Here is a 14,949-nt window from a genome sequence, read left to right as displayed (position 1 = left end):
CAATCTAACAACCGCTAGTAAAAATTCTAGGCGCTATTTCAATTTGGCACACATAGACACATACAGATTAACTTGCAATTGGCACACATACAACACAAATATCACTATACCACAGCCCCACAATGCCATCATACATCAGTCGTTAAAAGTACTAGATTCCCATCAAACCGTTAGTCGGTATAAGTGTGCGTCAGACCGTCTGTCGGTATTGCGCGATGTACCGACTGCATATCTGTTGGTATAGAAATTTAGATATTCCATTGAACTGTTAGTGGGGATATCCTAACAATTGCATCCAACCATCCGTCGGCACATGTGAACTGGGCCTCCTACGCTCACCCAGCCCAGTATCGCGGGCAAATTTTGGCCTGAGCCCCACCGGTCAGCAAATATTGAGCTCCCTCTCTCGAGAAAACCTAGCCGCCACTCCCTCTCCCTCTCGTTCTCCTCAATTCTCGCCACCGCGTGCCATGGATTTTCCTCCGCGCGCATGCTGAGCTCTCCAAAAATTGGCTGCACGCGCTCTGGAGCCCTCCAAATCATCAGCGCAAGACCCTTCTATTTGCCTCAACCACTCCAAATCGGCCCGCAACCCCCAGCCCCCTGGCGCCCGCAGCCCCGCACCCAGCTCCCTACGCTGCGCCACCGCGAGTCCCCCACCCCCATCCGACGCCGACCGCGAGCCCCCCACCTCCACCCGACGCCGATGCCCAGACCCGACGCCAGTGCCGCGCCCCACCCAGACCCCCGGCTACCGCGCCGCGGGTAGGACCCCCAGACGCGGGAGCCCCCACCAGACGCCGACGCCGCCCCCCTCACCCACACCGGACGCAAGCACCGCAGGCCCCCACCCCGGCGCCCGCACCCACCCACCTCGATCTACTGCGCAGCAGAGGCAGCCACCACTACCGCTGCCTTCTATTTTGTTCAGGTGAGGTCCGTAAACAAAATTAGCAGGTTGAGGTCAAGATCTATTTGGTAATCACAGCAAGCACTGGTTTCTATTTCGATCTTGCAATCATGAGTCTGGTAATTTTGTTCAGTCCTTGTACAGAGCTTACTAGTACCCTCTTCATATGCTCAGTTGCTAGCAATCTTGTTTAGTATTTCTATCCAAGATTTGGAAAGCACTAGGCTCTGTTAGTAGTAGTCTATAAAGCTAGTAGTATGACATGGATGAATATTAACTAAAATCTAGTGGGCAGTTAATTATTTCTTATTTGACTTGCTGCAGTTAATTTCAAAAGTTTTCTGGTTAAACTCGGTTGCATGTGCTCTAATTTTACATATTCTTTGTTGAAAAGCTCAGCAGCAACTTGCATGCTTAATTTGAGTTGACTATCTGACTTTGTATCTCCGCACAGCCACCTCCTTGGAGCTTCCTTCACTGATTTGGTTACGGAGACACTGCTGGCTCACCGCAGGTTCATATTGCAGGACAAGGTAAAGAGAATTTCAGATATGAAGCAAAAATTCTTGGGTACCATATGTAATGGTGGATCCTTTTTGAATTTATGCCTGATGCATATTACATTTGTACGAGCAGACCAGTAGCCGAAAGCAATTGACATTATCTCGACATCTACAATATTTGGAGCAGCTGACCTCCTATCAAGAAGTATTTGCGTGAAGGAGCTTGTGTAACGATATGATTGTGCTTCTCCGATTCCAATGCATTACTGTCATTGCCTTGTTTTAAGCTTCTGATATGTTTTGTGGTTGCACTCTATGCGAAAATATATAATCTGAAATCCGATTGATCTCATCATGGATAAGTCATGGATCAACAATGATGCTAGGTACAAGCTGGTTATTTCACAAATATTAAAATTGCTGTGTAGTTAACATGGGAATTGACATAAAAAATCATATGTAGGCACACCAAGGAATACTTGCAAGGGGTGAACAGTTTTCTAGCTTTTGCATTTAGAAATTCAGCGGTAGGAAACAGGATATTATGCCCTTGTCAAAAGTGTGTCAACTCATTTTGGAAGGTGGCAAGTGTTGTACGTGAGCACTTAATATGTGATGGGTTTCTAAAAGGGTACACAACATGGAACTTGCATGGAGAACCTACCTCGTCTGTGAATCATGGGAACTTTGATGGTGTTGAGGTAACCGAGCAATGTAATGAGGATGATGACATATCTTGTTTGCTTAGAGACCTAGCTGCTGGTTTAGATGATAGAGGAGATTTTGAGGACAACAATTCTGTTCTAGAACCTTCTGCTGAGCTACTTGCCCATCAAAAGTTGGTGGCAGATAATAGCAAAGAGTTATACCCTAATTGCAAGAAATATACACAGCTGCGTTTCCTTATTAGATTATTGCACCTCAAACTCCTAGGAGGATGGACTGATAGATCTTTTAATATGCTGCTAGATCTGCTTAATGATACACTCCCTGAGGGTTCAGCACTCCCTAGAAATTTTCATGAGGCTAAGAAATTGGTGAAATCCATTGGAATTGGGTACATTAGTATCCATGCTTGTGAAAATGATTGCATTCTATATTAGAAGGATAATTTAGATTTAAATTCATGCCCAAAATGTAAGGTTTCACGGTGGAAATTAGCAAGAAAGAGTCTAGATGGAAAGCATACATATAAGGTTCCTAGGAAGGTTCTTCGCTACTTCCCAATTAAGAAATGTCTCCAAAGGTTATTTCTGTCCTCTAAAACAGCAAATTTAACTAGATGGCATGATGAAGGCCGAAACAAAGATGGACTTCTAAGGCATCCTGCAGATTCACCATTGTGGAAGGACTTTGATAAAAAAATCCAGAATTTGCTATGGATAGCCGGAATCTCCGTATAGCATTCGCCACTGATGGTTTTAATCCATTTAGAACCATGAATGTCAGCTATAGTGTTTGGCCTGGTATTTGTATTCCCTACAATTTCCCACCTTCAATGTGCATGAAGCAATCTAATTTCATCCTTTCTTTGTTGATTCCTAGTAGACATGGTCCTGGTAGTGATATGGATGTCTATTTTGAGCCACTTGTTTATGATTTGTTGGATATGTTTAAGAATGGAGTTAGAACTTATGATGCTTCGAAGGGAGAGTTCTTCCAGTTGAGGGCAGCAGTATTGTGGACTATTTCTGATTTCCCTGGTTTAGGCTATGTGTCCGGATCTGTTACAGCTGGTGAAGCAGCATGTCCTGATTGCCACTCCTATACTTGTTCAATTCAACTTGGTAATAGTAGCAAGACTTGTTATATGGGTCATCGTAGATTCTTGCATGAAGACCACCCATTTAGGTTTGATGCTGATAAGTTTGGTAGTACTGAGTTTAGACCAGCACCTACTCCACTTTCTGGAGATGAAATTTTGGACTGCACTAAGGAACTTAATACAATTTTTGGTAAAGATCCATTTGGAAAGAAATCAGCGAGCAAGAGACGCAAGGAAGGGGAACCATTAGTCATTTTCAAAAGGAGATCTATTTGGTTTGTACTTCCATATTGGAAAGATTTAATGCTGCGACACAATTTTGACTTCATGCACATTGGAAAAAATGTGAGTGAAAATTTTGTTAATACTTTCATGGGTACTGCTAGCAAATCCAAAGATAATTTGAATTCTCGATTAGACATTCAAGCTCTAGGTATTAGAAGTGACCTTCATCCAATTGAAGTGGAAGACCAACTTTATTTACCACCTGCACCATACACAATGAGTCCTGATGAGAGGAAATTGTTTTGTCAAGTTCTAAAAGGGGTGAAGTTTCCTGATGGTTATGCATCTGACATACGGCATAATGTGCATGTTAATGAGAGAAAGATATTTGGGCTTAAGAGTCATGAGAGCCATATTATTCTACAACACTTGCTGCCACTTGTTGTGAGGAAAATACTTCTTGAAATAGGCAGTGCTGCTGTAATTCGTGTATCTAATTTTTTCAAGAAGCTTGGCTCGCCTGTCATTCGAATAAGTGATATGGAAAGTCTTGAGGCTGATATAGCTGAAACATTGAGCCTTCTTGAGATTATATTCCTTCCTTCTTTTTTCGATATTATGGTACACTTGATGGTACATCTTCCTACCCAAGCAAAAGAGTACTATACTTATCTTTGCTACATTTTTTTATGTGTCATGAGAGTGACCACAGCCACTAATTAATTATTTATATTTCTGACAGTTGAAGGTTACCAAATGATCACAATCTACCCAAGGTACAACAGGTATTTTCTGAATTTTTGCTTTCAGCAAACAGCCCACTCTTCTACTATTACTATTTGATCTCATTTTAGTTCCAGCTTTGGGCGTGTTAGAATTTATGGTATTCCATTAAGAAAGTACACTTAGTTGTATGAATTGCACACTAATTAGCCAATTTTCCTAGGAGTAGGCAAGTCAGCTAGCTGTAGCAACATACAACAGTTTTGTAGATTAATTTTCACTCTTCCTTTTGTTCCTGAAGTTAATTTTCAGCATACTTTTAACTTGTTCAGGTGGGAGGTCTTAGAGGTGGCATGATGGTTGATCATGTAAGCAACAAGGGGATCAGCGCTCATGGACACTTATTTTGGGCAGTGCTTATGGGCATTTTTATTTTGGGTAGTGCTCATTTGGAATATTTAGGCTGGCTTCTATTATTTTGTAATGTGGGCATGTGGCTGCTGCTTGTAATGTGGTCTGTGACAAACCCAACAGACTATCTAGCTAGCTTGACTTGAGCACTATGACATCACAAATTATGTCTATGATGAAGCTTTGCCAACCAATTATGTATTGTTGAATATATGTAGGATTCATATGAAAACTATGAGCTCTATTTTAGTCAATACTATGTTTGATATCTGTTGGATTCAAATGAAAAACATGATCTATATATCTTTAGCCAATGTGCTTGATATGTACTGTTTCAAAAGATTATTGGTGCTGTATGGTCAATGAGGGATTAATTATATTATTTTTTGTGGATGCATAGCGTTGGATTGTTGGTTGCTAAAGAAATTTAGCTACTCACTGTCAGTCGGCATAAACATTGTAACGGATCATCTATTGGAAATATATGTCAGTTGGTATATCTTTGTATGGCAACAGACTATCTGTTGGTATATCTATGTCAGTCGGTATAAGTTATACCGACGCCACTTACAACGACAAATATGTGGTGTCGGTATACATCTATACCAACTGATAGTCCGTCGGTATAACGGCTTTTACCGACAGATCATCAGTTGGTGTATCAGGGCTGTGGTATAGTGTATATGACCACATTTCACATGCAGAATATATTTCACAGGCATAGTCCGATAGATTTCAAAAAGTTATAGAAGTTCTATTTGTTACAACAAGTCTCTACCCAAAATAAATCACATTTAGCTACTATCATAAAACTCAGCCAATTTTCTTGATGAGCTGACTCATTAGGAAGAAGCACAACTCGCCTCTGATTTTGGTGAGCTCAGGCTGAGCAGGTGCGCTTCGATTCGAGTGGGTCTCACATAGGGTTAACGTTACCGACCGGTCCGGCCAAGCCGGCGCGGTCCGGTACCGGTATACCGGTCCGGTTTGGCCGGAAACCGGTCCAAACCGGTTGAATTTAAATTTGAATTCAAAAACCGCAGTGCAACTGGCTCGGAACGGCTTACCGGTCGGTTTGGCCAGTTTACTGGTCGGTTTGGCCGATTTACCGGTCGGTTTGACTGGTAACCGGCCAAATTCAATTTTTTTCTTTTTTGGTTTAAATTCAAATGCCCGCAAAGTATACTAAATAAATATTTGTATAACATATTTTAGCCTAAATGAACCCTCCAACCCTCTTTTGTACTACTTTTACATTGTATTTGTATACTTTTGTATGCACGTTTTTTTTTGTTTAACTTCAAATCTCCGCAAACTATACTAAATGAATGAATTTTTGAGAAAATTTGACACCATTAGATTCGTCGCACCTTGAAGTATTTTTAGGATTTTTTTGGGAATTTTTCATTTTTTTGAATTCAAATTTAAATTTTGAATTTGGGCCGGTTTGATACCGGCCCAAACCGGAATCGGGCCGGACCGGTTTGACCGGTTACCGGTCAAACCGGACCGGTTCCCACCGGTTTGGTGAACCCTGGTCTCGCACTGCAAACATGCAAAAAGATTTTAATCAGCAATCATTAAGCTAGCAGTTAGGTACAGCATGGAAAAAATGGCAAGCATGTGAAATGACAAGTAAAATAGAGCATCATAGTTATCAGTTTCTCCAAATTGAGCAAAGGTCAATTATATATTATCCAAAGAAAGTTGCGACAATAACACGAGGTGGAGCTGGAGCAAATGCGTTTTTCGCTTGTAGCCAGACACGCCTGCGTCTTCAGTCGCATATCATGCTCATGGGCGACTCTGTCTATAGCGGGAAGACACAAGAGGCATTTATAGGCCACAGAATTAGCATGAATCAGCTGGGCCAAGAAACGATACTCAAGAAGAAATCATGATTTCCTTACGCACAAACTAAGGGCATGCCATAACGAAAGACCGTGCTAGGAAACTAAGAAAATAAGCATGCCCCAATAAAGAATGAGGAACAACTTGATATTTGAGGATTCCCGTATTCTCCTACTAAGTTTAGTTGATTGTTTGGGTATACACTACAGCCACAAAACGCGGTGGCATTGAAAACACTCTGAAAGCTACAGCACAAGACCTGATTACATCGTTTCCCTTCGCTCAGGAAAATCACAAGCACCAAAGCCGTCCAGAAGAAAATAAAAACAATAATACAATAACTAGTGGAAAACCAAAATTCATGCATACCTCCTGCAACAGCCAAGGCATCCCGATTCTCAAAAGACAGGAGTGAACTCCATGTGGGTAACAAGCTTTTGTGAGTTCGGAACATCAACACCATGGTGCCGAGATATGTTCAGGCCTCAGTCAAATGTTGGCGACAAGCACTCTTCGACCATGTCCAGTAGGTTTGGGTTTTCCAAAGCAGCCGCAACACGTTCCTTGTCGTTCAGTTGCTTATTCACTGCAAACAAAGAAAACATTTATACACTGCGATATTGAGCCAGGAAAAAACAAAGTGATGACTGTAATGCAGAAGCTGTTCAACAGAACATATACCGGCAGCTTCTGTGGAGTGTGATCCAGGGGCTACCCTTATGTCCACCTGCAAAAATCAGATTCAGAAAACCAGATGAATTTTGTCATCAAATTACAAATGATAGATAGCGCATACAACCATACACACACAAAAAAAGGGAGCAATTTCCCTATCATGGTGACAAAAAAAAAACTAAGCTTCCTGACCCCTAAAGAAGATATACAAATGAGCTGGTAAATGGTCTAATTGCCTACAGAGCAGCAGGTATGTACATGAGCTACTAATTTTGTAACCATTTGACCATTGACCAAATTTTATGTTCAACAAAAGTATAGGTGTATGCCAAATGGTACACATTTCAGGAACATGTACAATATATGAAAATGCACCAAGCAACAATACTAATCCTTTCTGACAAGATACTATGTATATGACATATCACTAGAACCTGCTAAACTGGGCATAATGTCAGCATATCAGAACTTAATTGCTCTTGCAGCATAATCATAACATAAGGGTTTTTTTTTTGTTTGCCTCAAGCCATTCACTGATAGCATACCTTGTAACGAGGAGGGAGGCTCCGAATGAGTTTCACGCGTATGCAGAGGCCAATAACAGTTGCCATACTGCAGTGCTCCACTGTGGGGGTGAAGGTAACCCTGATGCAAAGCATATACAAATCCTCAAGAGTGAGTTTCATTAGCAATCCTGAAGTGTAGCATCCAACTCAACAAACCTAAATATGACAACTTACCTAACATAATTTCTTTCATCATTCAGTTCAATTGAGTCTTCAGTTACCACATTCAGCTGTTCCAATGAGTATGGGTGCTCTGGATCCTTTATATCTCTAATGTGATGTAAGAACATTAAGGAGCACAACCAAATGGCTAAGATAGGAAATTTCAGATACATGGTATAACAGAAAAAACAAGCTTCACTACATTCATATTAGGCAAATCATAAAGAAGGATATCAAATATTTCGAGCTGATCTATAGGCTCTACTGCATTTTCATCTGTGGTCTCCGGTGCCTGTCGTACGCGCCTCTCTTTTTTCTCATGGATTACAGGGTTAGCATTTATCAACCCCATAACCGTTTTTACTTAGCACAATGCGCTAACTTTAGATAAGAAAGATAGTCCTGCAAGTCAAAAGGTGTGAAAATGTGTTAAGAGCATTATATGTTCTTTAAATTGCACAAACTAGTTACATCTCAGAAAACTCTTCAATAATAATTAAGTTTTATTTTCCAGACTGCACTTTGAACTCATCCATGTGTGGCAAACTAATCATGCAAAATAATGGTTTGTTTGCTAACTGCTAAAGTGCTAATGCATAATGGTTCCTTTGAAGATAGTCAGAATCAAATATCCCGCTTGCTGAACACTAGGAATTCATGTTCAGTTCATGAAACTTAAACAGAACAAAGCCTAGTAAATTTGATCTAGAAATCACCCTAGCCAGTTTAGTTGAATCCTAACAGTGGCATACCTCGAACCACCAGGCATGAAGGTCAATCCTATAGTGCCTGTCCAACAAACTACCACATATGGAAGAGGGGGCTCACGGCCAAACCCAGTCCCAATAATTTTTGTAAAGAAAAAAAAATCGAAGCTAGTACATAAAATCATGGTCAGATCCTCATACAAGTACCATACTTTAGGGTATGGGTGGTTGATTTCGTGCAGCAGGACGGGAAGGGGATTCAATCGGGCATACCCATGCAAGATGCTTGTCGCCAGCGAAGTGACCGACGGTTAGGGGCAGGCCCATGATTGGGGTATTGATATTCAAAAATTTGAAAGATAAACTTTTTTTTGACAGCCTCAAGTATAAATTTAGAGCAATTCCAACCCACCTCCTACTTTTGGCCCCCTATTCACTCCCCACCTCCTCCTCTCCCCAAACTCCTTCCCCTCCCGAACTGCTCCCTTTCCCCACCCTCTTCGCGACGCCGAGCAGGGCCAGGCGGCCGGGGGCGCCTCCCTCGGCCCCTCCCCTCCCCGACCTCCCTCCCCCTCTCCTCCTGCGTCCCCAACGGCCGCGAGCCCCGCCGGCTGGCCGGACGCGCAGGACCGCCCGTCCCCCGCTCCCGCACGCGGCTGGGGGTCGGGGCGCGCGGCTGGGGGCGGCGCGGCTCGGGCCGCTCGATTGGCCGGACGCCGCCACTGCCGACCCTCCTCTCTCGCCCCTCTCTCACCTATATCTAGTTCGCAGACAAAAAAAAAAAATCGGAAGGAGACGACGGGGAGGAGGCGTACCTGGCGGGAGCGGCGTCCGTGCCGCCGGCGCAAGCCGTTGCTCCTCGACTCGCATGAGAGATTGAGAGAGATAGGAGGCGTAGGAGGAGAGAGAGAGCTGAACGCAAAACGGAGGGTTTTATTTTATTTTTATATTAAAAAAAATAAAATTTCAAAAATATATGTTGAATAGAGAAATTTTTAAAAATAAGTTGGGCGACAGGGTGCCTATCTAGTAGGCGATAGGACCTAAATATAAAAAAAATTTACATTTAGGTCCTGACGCCCAGGGCGCATTAAACAGTGAACTTATAAAATCGATATAAAATTGTAGAAAAATCAAAAAAAATACGAACTCAACTGTTATGGATTCTATGAAACAAGATCTACAACTTTTGTTACATAAAGTTTTTCATTTGATCAATGTATCTTCCTCTATTTTAAATACCACTTTAATGCACTTTTATTTAAATCTCAAGAGCCATCCTTTGGATGCATGTCATTTTTGACCAGAGTGTTGCATATGGTGAGCATAGGCTTGTACAAAATTGGTAGGCCCAGAAAACATTTCTAGAATAAGTTTTTAAATTAGATCTTGCAATATGTCTAGTTTAAATGGGTTATTTATCCATGCTGCTATACTGAGTATTAGAATTCAATTTTTACAGTACCATTATTTTATTTCCTAAGAGCTATAAAAAAAGTTTGGTAAATTTTAGATAAGCACAACTAGACCAAATGAATTATTTCAGATTTTTCTAGGTACATGAACTATTTTTTTGATTTAGATACATTGATCAAATGAAAAACTTTATGTAACAAAAGTTGTAGATATTATTTCATAGAATCCAGAACCGTTGAGTTTGTATTTTTTTGATTTTTCTACGATTTTATATTAATTTTACAAGTTCACTGTTTAATGCGCCCTGGGTGCCAGGATCTAAATGTAAATTTGTTTTTACATTCACGTCCTGTCGCCCACTGGATGGGCGACAGCCACCCTGTCGTCCATTAGGGGGGCGACAGACACCTATTTTTAAAAAATTTCCTATTCGATATATATTTTTGAATTTTTTTTAATATAAAAATGGAAAAAGAGCGAACACGGAACTAGCTGTGTTTTGTTTTCACGTTGGATAGGCCCACGGGCCTCGAGACGTCATTCAGCAAGCCAGAAGGTCCAGTTTGGCCAGCGCGCGGCAAGTCTAGTTTTGTTTTTTTTCGTCTCTTTTACTATTTGGGTATTTGTTCCGTCTTTTATTAGACAACTTCCTTTTAATATTTCTAATAATTTACTATTAAATAAATATTTGCCTTTCAACAATTTGGAGTCTTGATTAAACATGTTTTGAGGTTGTTTCCACAACTTTTTAACATGTATTCATCATTTTCATGTTCAAAATGCTGAAATTATAAATTCGAAATGTTGACATGATACGCCATGCGACCACTCATGATGTCCTATCTCAGCCCGTCATGTGCCTTTCGTTTATTAACCTCTTGTGCTAGTGATAGTTTTTCAGTTTTTCGCTCATTCGCCCCTCCTGACGTTCCTGTTTCTGTCTTGCGAAGCTCTAACTTTTGTCCTCTGATAGTGCATGCACCATCGTGGAAGGCATAAGTATACGATCTTTGCGGCCACGATGCTTGTTTTTAAAAAATCAAAATTGTATCCAAAATAAGTCACAAGTCACTGTTTATATAGAGAAAAATGAAAACCTTGGATACAAACAATAAGCAACTATATGAGTTTGAGAGATAGAGAGAAAACAAATATCAAGGGGAGTGTTATGGGAGTGACATAACAGTACATATTGCGAAAATCTTAATTAGTAGACTTTGTAACTAAGGTGCAAACAACGCTACATCAGCGATATGTAGCATCCAAAAATCTCATGTAAAGTCAGCAACACTTCTAAATGCCACTTCTTAATTCCTATTTTCTAGGTCGTATGTCTCATTGAAGATATCAAATAGGAATAGGCTTCATATCATGATATATAGCAATAAGGTTATGAGTTTATGACTAAACTAAGTATTATCATATACTTAGATACAACTTATGATCCTAATCATTTTGAGATTTGGGCTAAGTAACCAAAAGATCTTGTGCAAATTAAAATAAATTTTACACGTCATAACCAACCGTCTTTTCCTTACACAATAAACTGTATTAACACAACATATACCAAGTATACTATAAATCATCATTGTATCTAACGGTATTTAGTTCCGAAGAGTACAAACAACTTATAACCATTTCATTAGGCTACAACAGTGTAAAATTTATTTGGCTACAACAATCCGAAACGACGGTAGATACCTACTAGCACTTCGCACACTTTAAAGCAACTCCAAAAGACTCTCTATATCTTTCCTCATTATTAGGAATAGAGATTTTGATGGAATACCCTCTAACAGCTTCTCAAAGTAGTTATCCAAATGTAGCAATCCTCCATTCCACATTTCTCGCTAACCAGAGATAGACAACGGAAATAGCTTCCTAGAATGTACACAAGGTATAGAAAAGATGTTAGAGAGTGAAAACATACAGAAAATAATGTTATGTAGAAGTCTCTCCAAATAATAATTTATAGAAAAAAATTTAGAAAAACTCTTGGATATGCTCTTATGGATATTTAATTTAGCTACAGTCATTTGAAACGGTTTTCAATGGCATAAGTATATATTCCCAACATTTTACTTATCACCAATTCATTCGTAAATATAAGTATATATAAATTTGCAGATTCCATTTATGCAAAAAGAATTTTGAAAACTAGGGCAGGCGCACTGCCATGTCATTTCTGCAAAATCAGAAAATAACAAAAATAAAGAAAAATCACTGGTGGATTGCGTAGTAGTACATCGGCGAAGTGTGTCATGTGTGAGCCCGACCGCGACCGAGCAGATCGATCGTTATTCCAGCTCCTCTCCTCTTCTTGGATTTTTACATTTTTACCATTATACCGAGTGGCACTCGCTCGATTATCACTCTTAGGATGTCGCCTACAACTATACAATTATTGTTCAGCGGCTCCTTCTTTTTTACCACATTTGACTATGTGACAGTCCACGGCGGGTTGACACGCTGGCTCCGAGTCAGCAGAGGCGTGCGCAAAGACCTCGGTGCCCCTGCCCATTTCCTCATGACGCCGCGCCCGCTGGTCCCCGTTGACCAACCCCTCTCTCTCTCTCTCATTTTCGTTCCCCCGCCGTCCCCAATGGCTCTCTTCCTCACCCCGCCGCCGCCACCCCTCCCATCCTACCTCTCCAGCGCCACGCCAACAATAAGCTGGATGGCATCAATAAGCTGGAGGGTTCTAAGCGGGATGGCATCAATAAGGGTATAGAGGTTAAAGACTCACACAATGGCCTACTTCGAGGGAGAGAAAGAGTACCGAGCCACAAGGGCAGCATGCGAATGAATAGTACCACCGTTCGATGAGCCTCTGGTAATTTTTCTATTGCAACCTCAAATTAGGTATAATGATTATGATAACTTGGAAATGATCTTCAAAGAGTATGGATGAGCTTTGCGGCAACAATTTGACCCCACATGTCATTGACCGTAGACACCACAGCGGCCCAACCCAAATCATGCGCCTAAAGCGTACCCACGAAGCGCACAGGATATCGCCAGTACGAGGGCCCAGAGCCCAGACAGGCACACACCCAGAGGAAGAAGCAGAGCGCTCACTAAACCTGACGCCGCCACGCTGGGTGCTGACGATGGCGACTGACCTCGCGAGCACGGCGCGGGGGATGGCAGCGGCAGATCCGGAGATGAGGAGGTTGTGGCAAAGCAAGCGAGCGTGCTGCGTGCAGGCAGGCAGGCGGAGCGACAATGGCGGGAGCGGGACGAAGCGTGGGAAGAAGAGAAAGTGCTAGTGGTAGCCGATGAGAATTGAGAACATCTCCTATGGCTTTGGGGCTCCGATGAGGATTCGCTTGTCCTTGCGCCTTTGTTCTCTAGATGGTACTGTAGTTGCTGGTGCTGGAGGCGCGGATTGCTCATTATCGTAGAGGCCTAGGTCAAATTGGGCGTACTCCGTGCGCAGTTTGGCACGCTCAGCTCTACCACACAGCTATGCCTTCTGCTTCTTGGCATCTTCAAAGGAACTTCCTGAAATACTAAAATGGAGAAAGAAATCTCGTTTGCAGTATTCTTTGAGATGTACTGGTTTGCATCGTACGTTCAAATTTCATACACTGGTGAATAGAGTGAATTAGAAAGGAAAAAAGAAATGCGTGTGCAACGCATAAAACAAACTGTGTCGTAGGCTAGGCTGCACAACACTAACGGAGCCAGCAACACGCAACTCGGAATTCTAAATCGTGAAAGCATATGAGGAAGATGAGTGCTTATATAGATGTCCAAACATGCCGCACGGCACGACACGACACGGCGAGCGCAAAAACTTAACCGTGTCGTGCCGTGCCGGCACTACGTGCTAGTTGCTCGGCCTAGGCACGACACTAAGGGCACTTAACCGTGCCGTGTCGTGCCGGCGGCACAAGCAGCCCGACGTGTTAGTGCCGGCCCAGGCACTATCATCAAAAATATACTCAAAACACTCAGAATTGAAAGACAATTTCAAATTCATAGCCAAAAAGATCACATCTGATCGAACTCATAACAAAATATACATACAATTAGAACCTCAGATCAAACCACAATCACAAATAAATAGACAAATTTTTAAAGTTTGAGCTGGTGTAATGGCTGCCTCATTAAAAACCTATCTAGGTAAAACTCACACCTCTTGAGAAACCCTAGATAGGAAAAGAGTACAGCCCAGCTCAATCAATACTTAAAATTTTCATTATTATATATTACATAGTTCAAATTCAGAACACAGCCACACACATATTACAGAATTACAATTCATCCATCAAGATAAAGCTCATCGAAACTGGCTTCAAGCTCTTTGTCCTCCACCGCATGCTGCGCTCTTGCTTCACCGGCCTCCCAATCCTTGATGCATGAGAGCATCTCTACCATTTCAGGAGACAGTCGTCGCCAGCGCTCCTCGATGATCCTGTCAGTTAAACTAAAAGCAGACTATGAAGATATGGTAGAGACAAGCACAGATAAAACATCTTTAGCTAAGATTGAAAGAACTGGGTAGGTTTGTTTGTGTTCATCCCACCATTTAATGATGTTGAAATCATCATCAAAGAGGGCAACATTGTCACTATCCAAGTAGGAATTTAGTTCAGAGCCTATACCAAGACCAGCAACAGTGCTTGCTGCTTGAAGCAATGCACTTGCAGAAGTTCTTCTAGATAAAGGGGAGGGGGTGTAGGGAGCATTACCAGAATGAAGTCCAAAGGTTGTTGTACTAGAATCAGAATCAGGACCATAAATCTTACCCCAGACACTTTTTTCTTACCAGAACAAGCTGGCTGTGATGGCCTTTTTGTGTCCTCACTGCACCAAACTTGTCATCATACTTGTTAAACATGGTAGAAAGTTGAGCTCTTACCTCAGTTAAGTATGGAGAATAATTAGTACCAGAGAGGTTAGATAGCAGAGATAGAGCTTTGTTAAAACCCCTAATCTTAGCTCTAGGATCCATTATGAATGCAATAGAGTAAAGCATAGGTATGTCCCTCCAGTACTTAAGAAACTTATCTTTCATAGTCACAACCAC

General features: G+C 41.7%; 1 protein-coding gene across 2 annotated transcripts; it reads right to left on the bottom strand.

The window, feature by feature from the left end:
• Positions 1-5,219: 5,219 nt before the first annotated feature.
• On the bottom strand, positions 5,220-9,423 carry LOC120660386 (protein AE7-like). Of its 2 annotated transcripts, XR_005669571.1 has the most exons (7): positions 9,314-9,423; positions 8,026-8,193; positions 7,804-7,909; positions 7,609-7,708; positions 7,070-7,115; positions 6,758-6,974; positions 5,220-5,458 (listed from the first exon to the last, which is right to left on the bottom strand). XR_005669571.1 is itself a non-coding variant. In XM_039938900.1 (6 exons), the coding sequence occupies exons 2-6, from the start codon at positions 8,141-8,143 to the stop codon at positions 6,874-6,876; spliced, it is 471 nt and encodes a 156-aa protein (XP_039794834.1). In that variant the 5' UTR covers positions 8,144-8,193; positions 9,314-9,423; the 3' UTR covers positions 6,507-6,873. The 2 variants fall into 2 exon arrangements, 1 of the variants encoding a protein (XP_039794834.1); XM_039938900.1 differs by lacking the exon at positions 5,220-5,458 and having other exon boundaries at positions 6,507-6,974.
• Positions 9,424-14,949: the final 5,526 nt, after the last annotated feature.

The sequence above is a fragment of the Panicum virgatum genome, chromosome 2N (genome assembly GCF_016808335.1).
Source record: "Panicum virgatum strain AP13 chromosome 2N, P.virgatum_v5, whole genome shotgun sequence".
In the NCBI taxonomy this organism is placed as follows: Eukaryota; Viridiplantae; Streptophyta; class Magnoliopsida; order Poales; family Poaceae; genus Panicum; species Panicum virgatum.
This window is presented reverse-complemented; position numbering and strand designations above follow the sequence as displayed.

Excerpts from the sequence above, each read along its gene's own strand:
- LOC120660386 (XM_039938900.1), bottom strand. The coding sequence starts at position 8,143 with ATGGGGTTGATAAATGCTAACCCTGTAATCCATGAGAAAAAAGAGAGG. Across the intron at positions 7,116-7,608 it reads GCCTCCCTCCTCGTTACAAG|GTGGACATAAGGGTAGCCCC; the intron begins GTATGCTATCAG and ends TGATTTTTGCAG. Across the intron at positions 6,975-7,069 it reads ACACTCCACAGAAGCTGCCG|TGAATAAGCAACTGAACGAC; the intron begins GTATATGTTCTG and ends CTTTGTTTGCAG.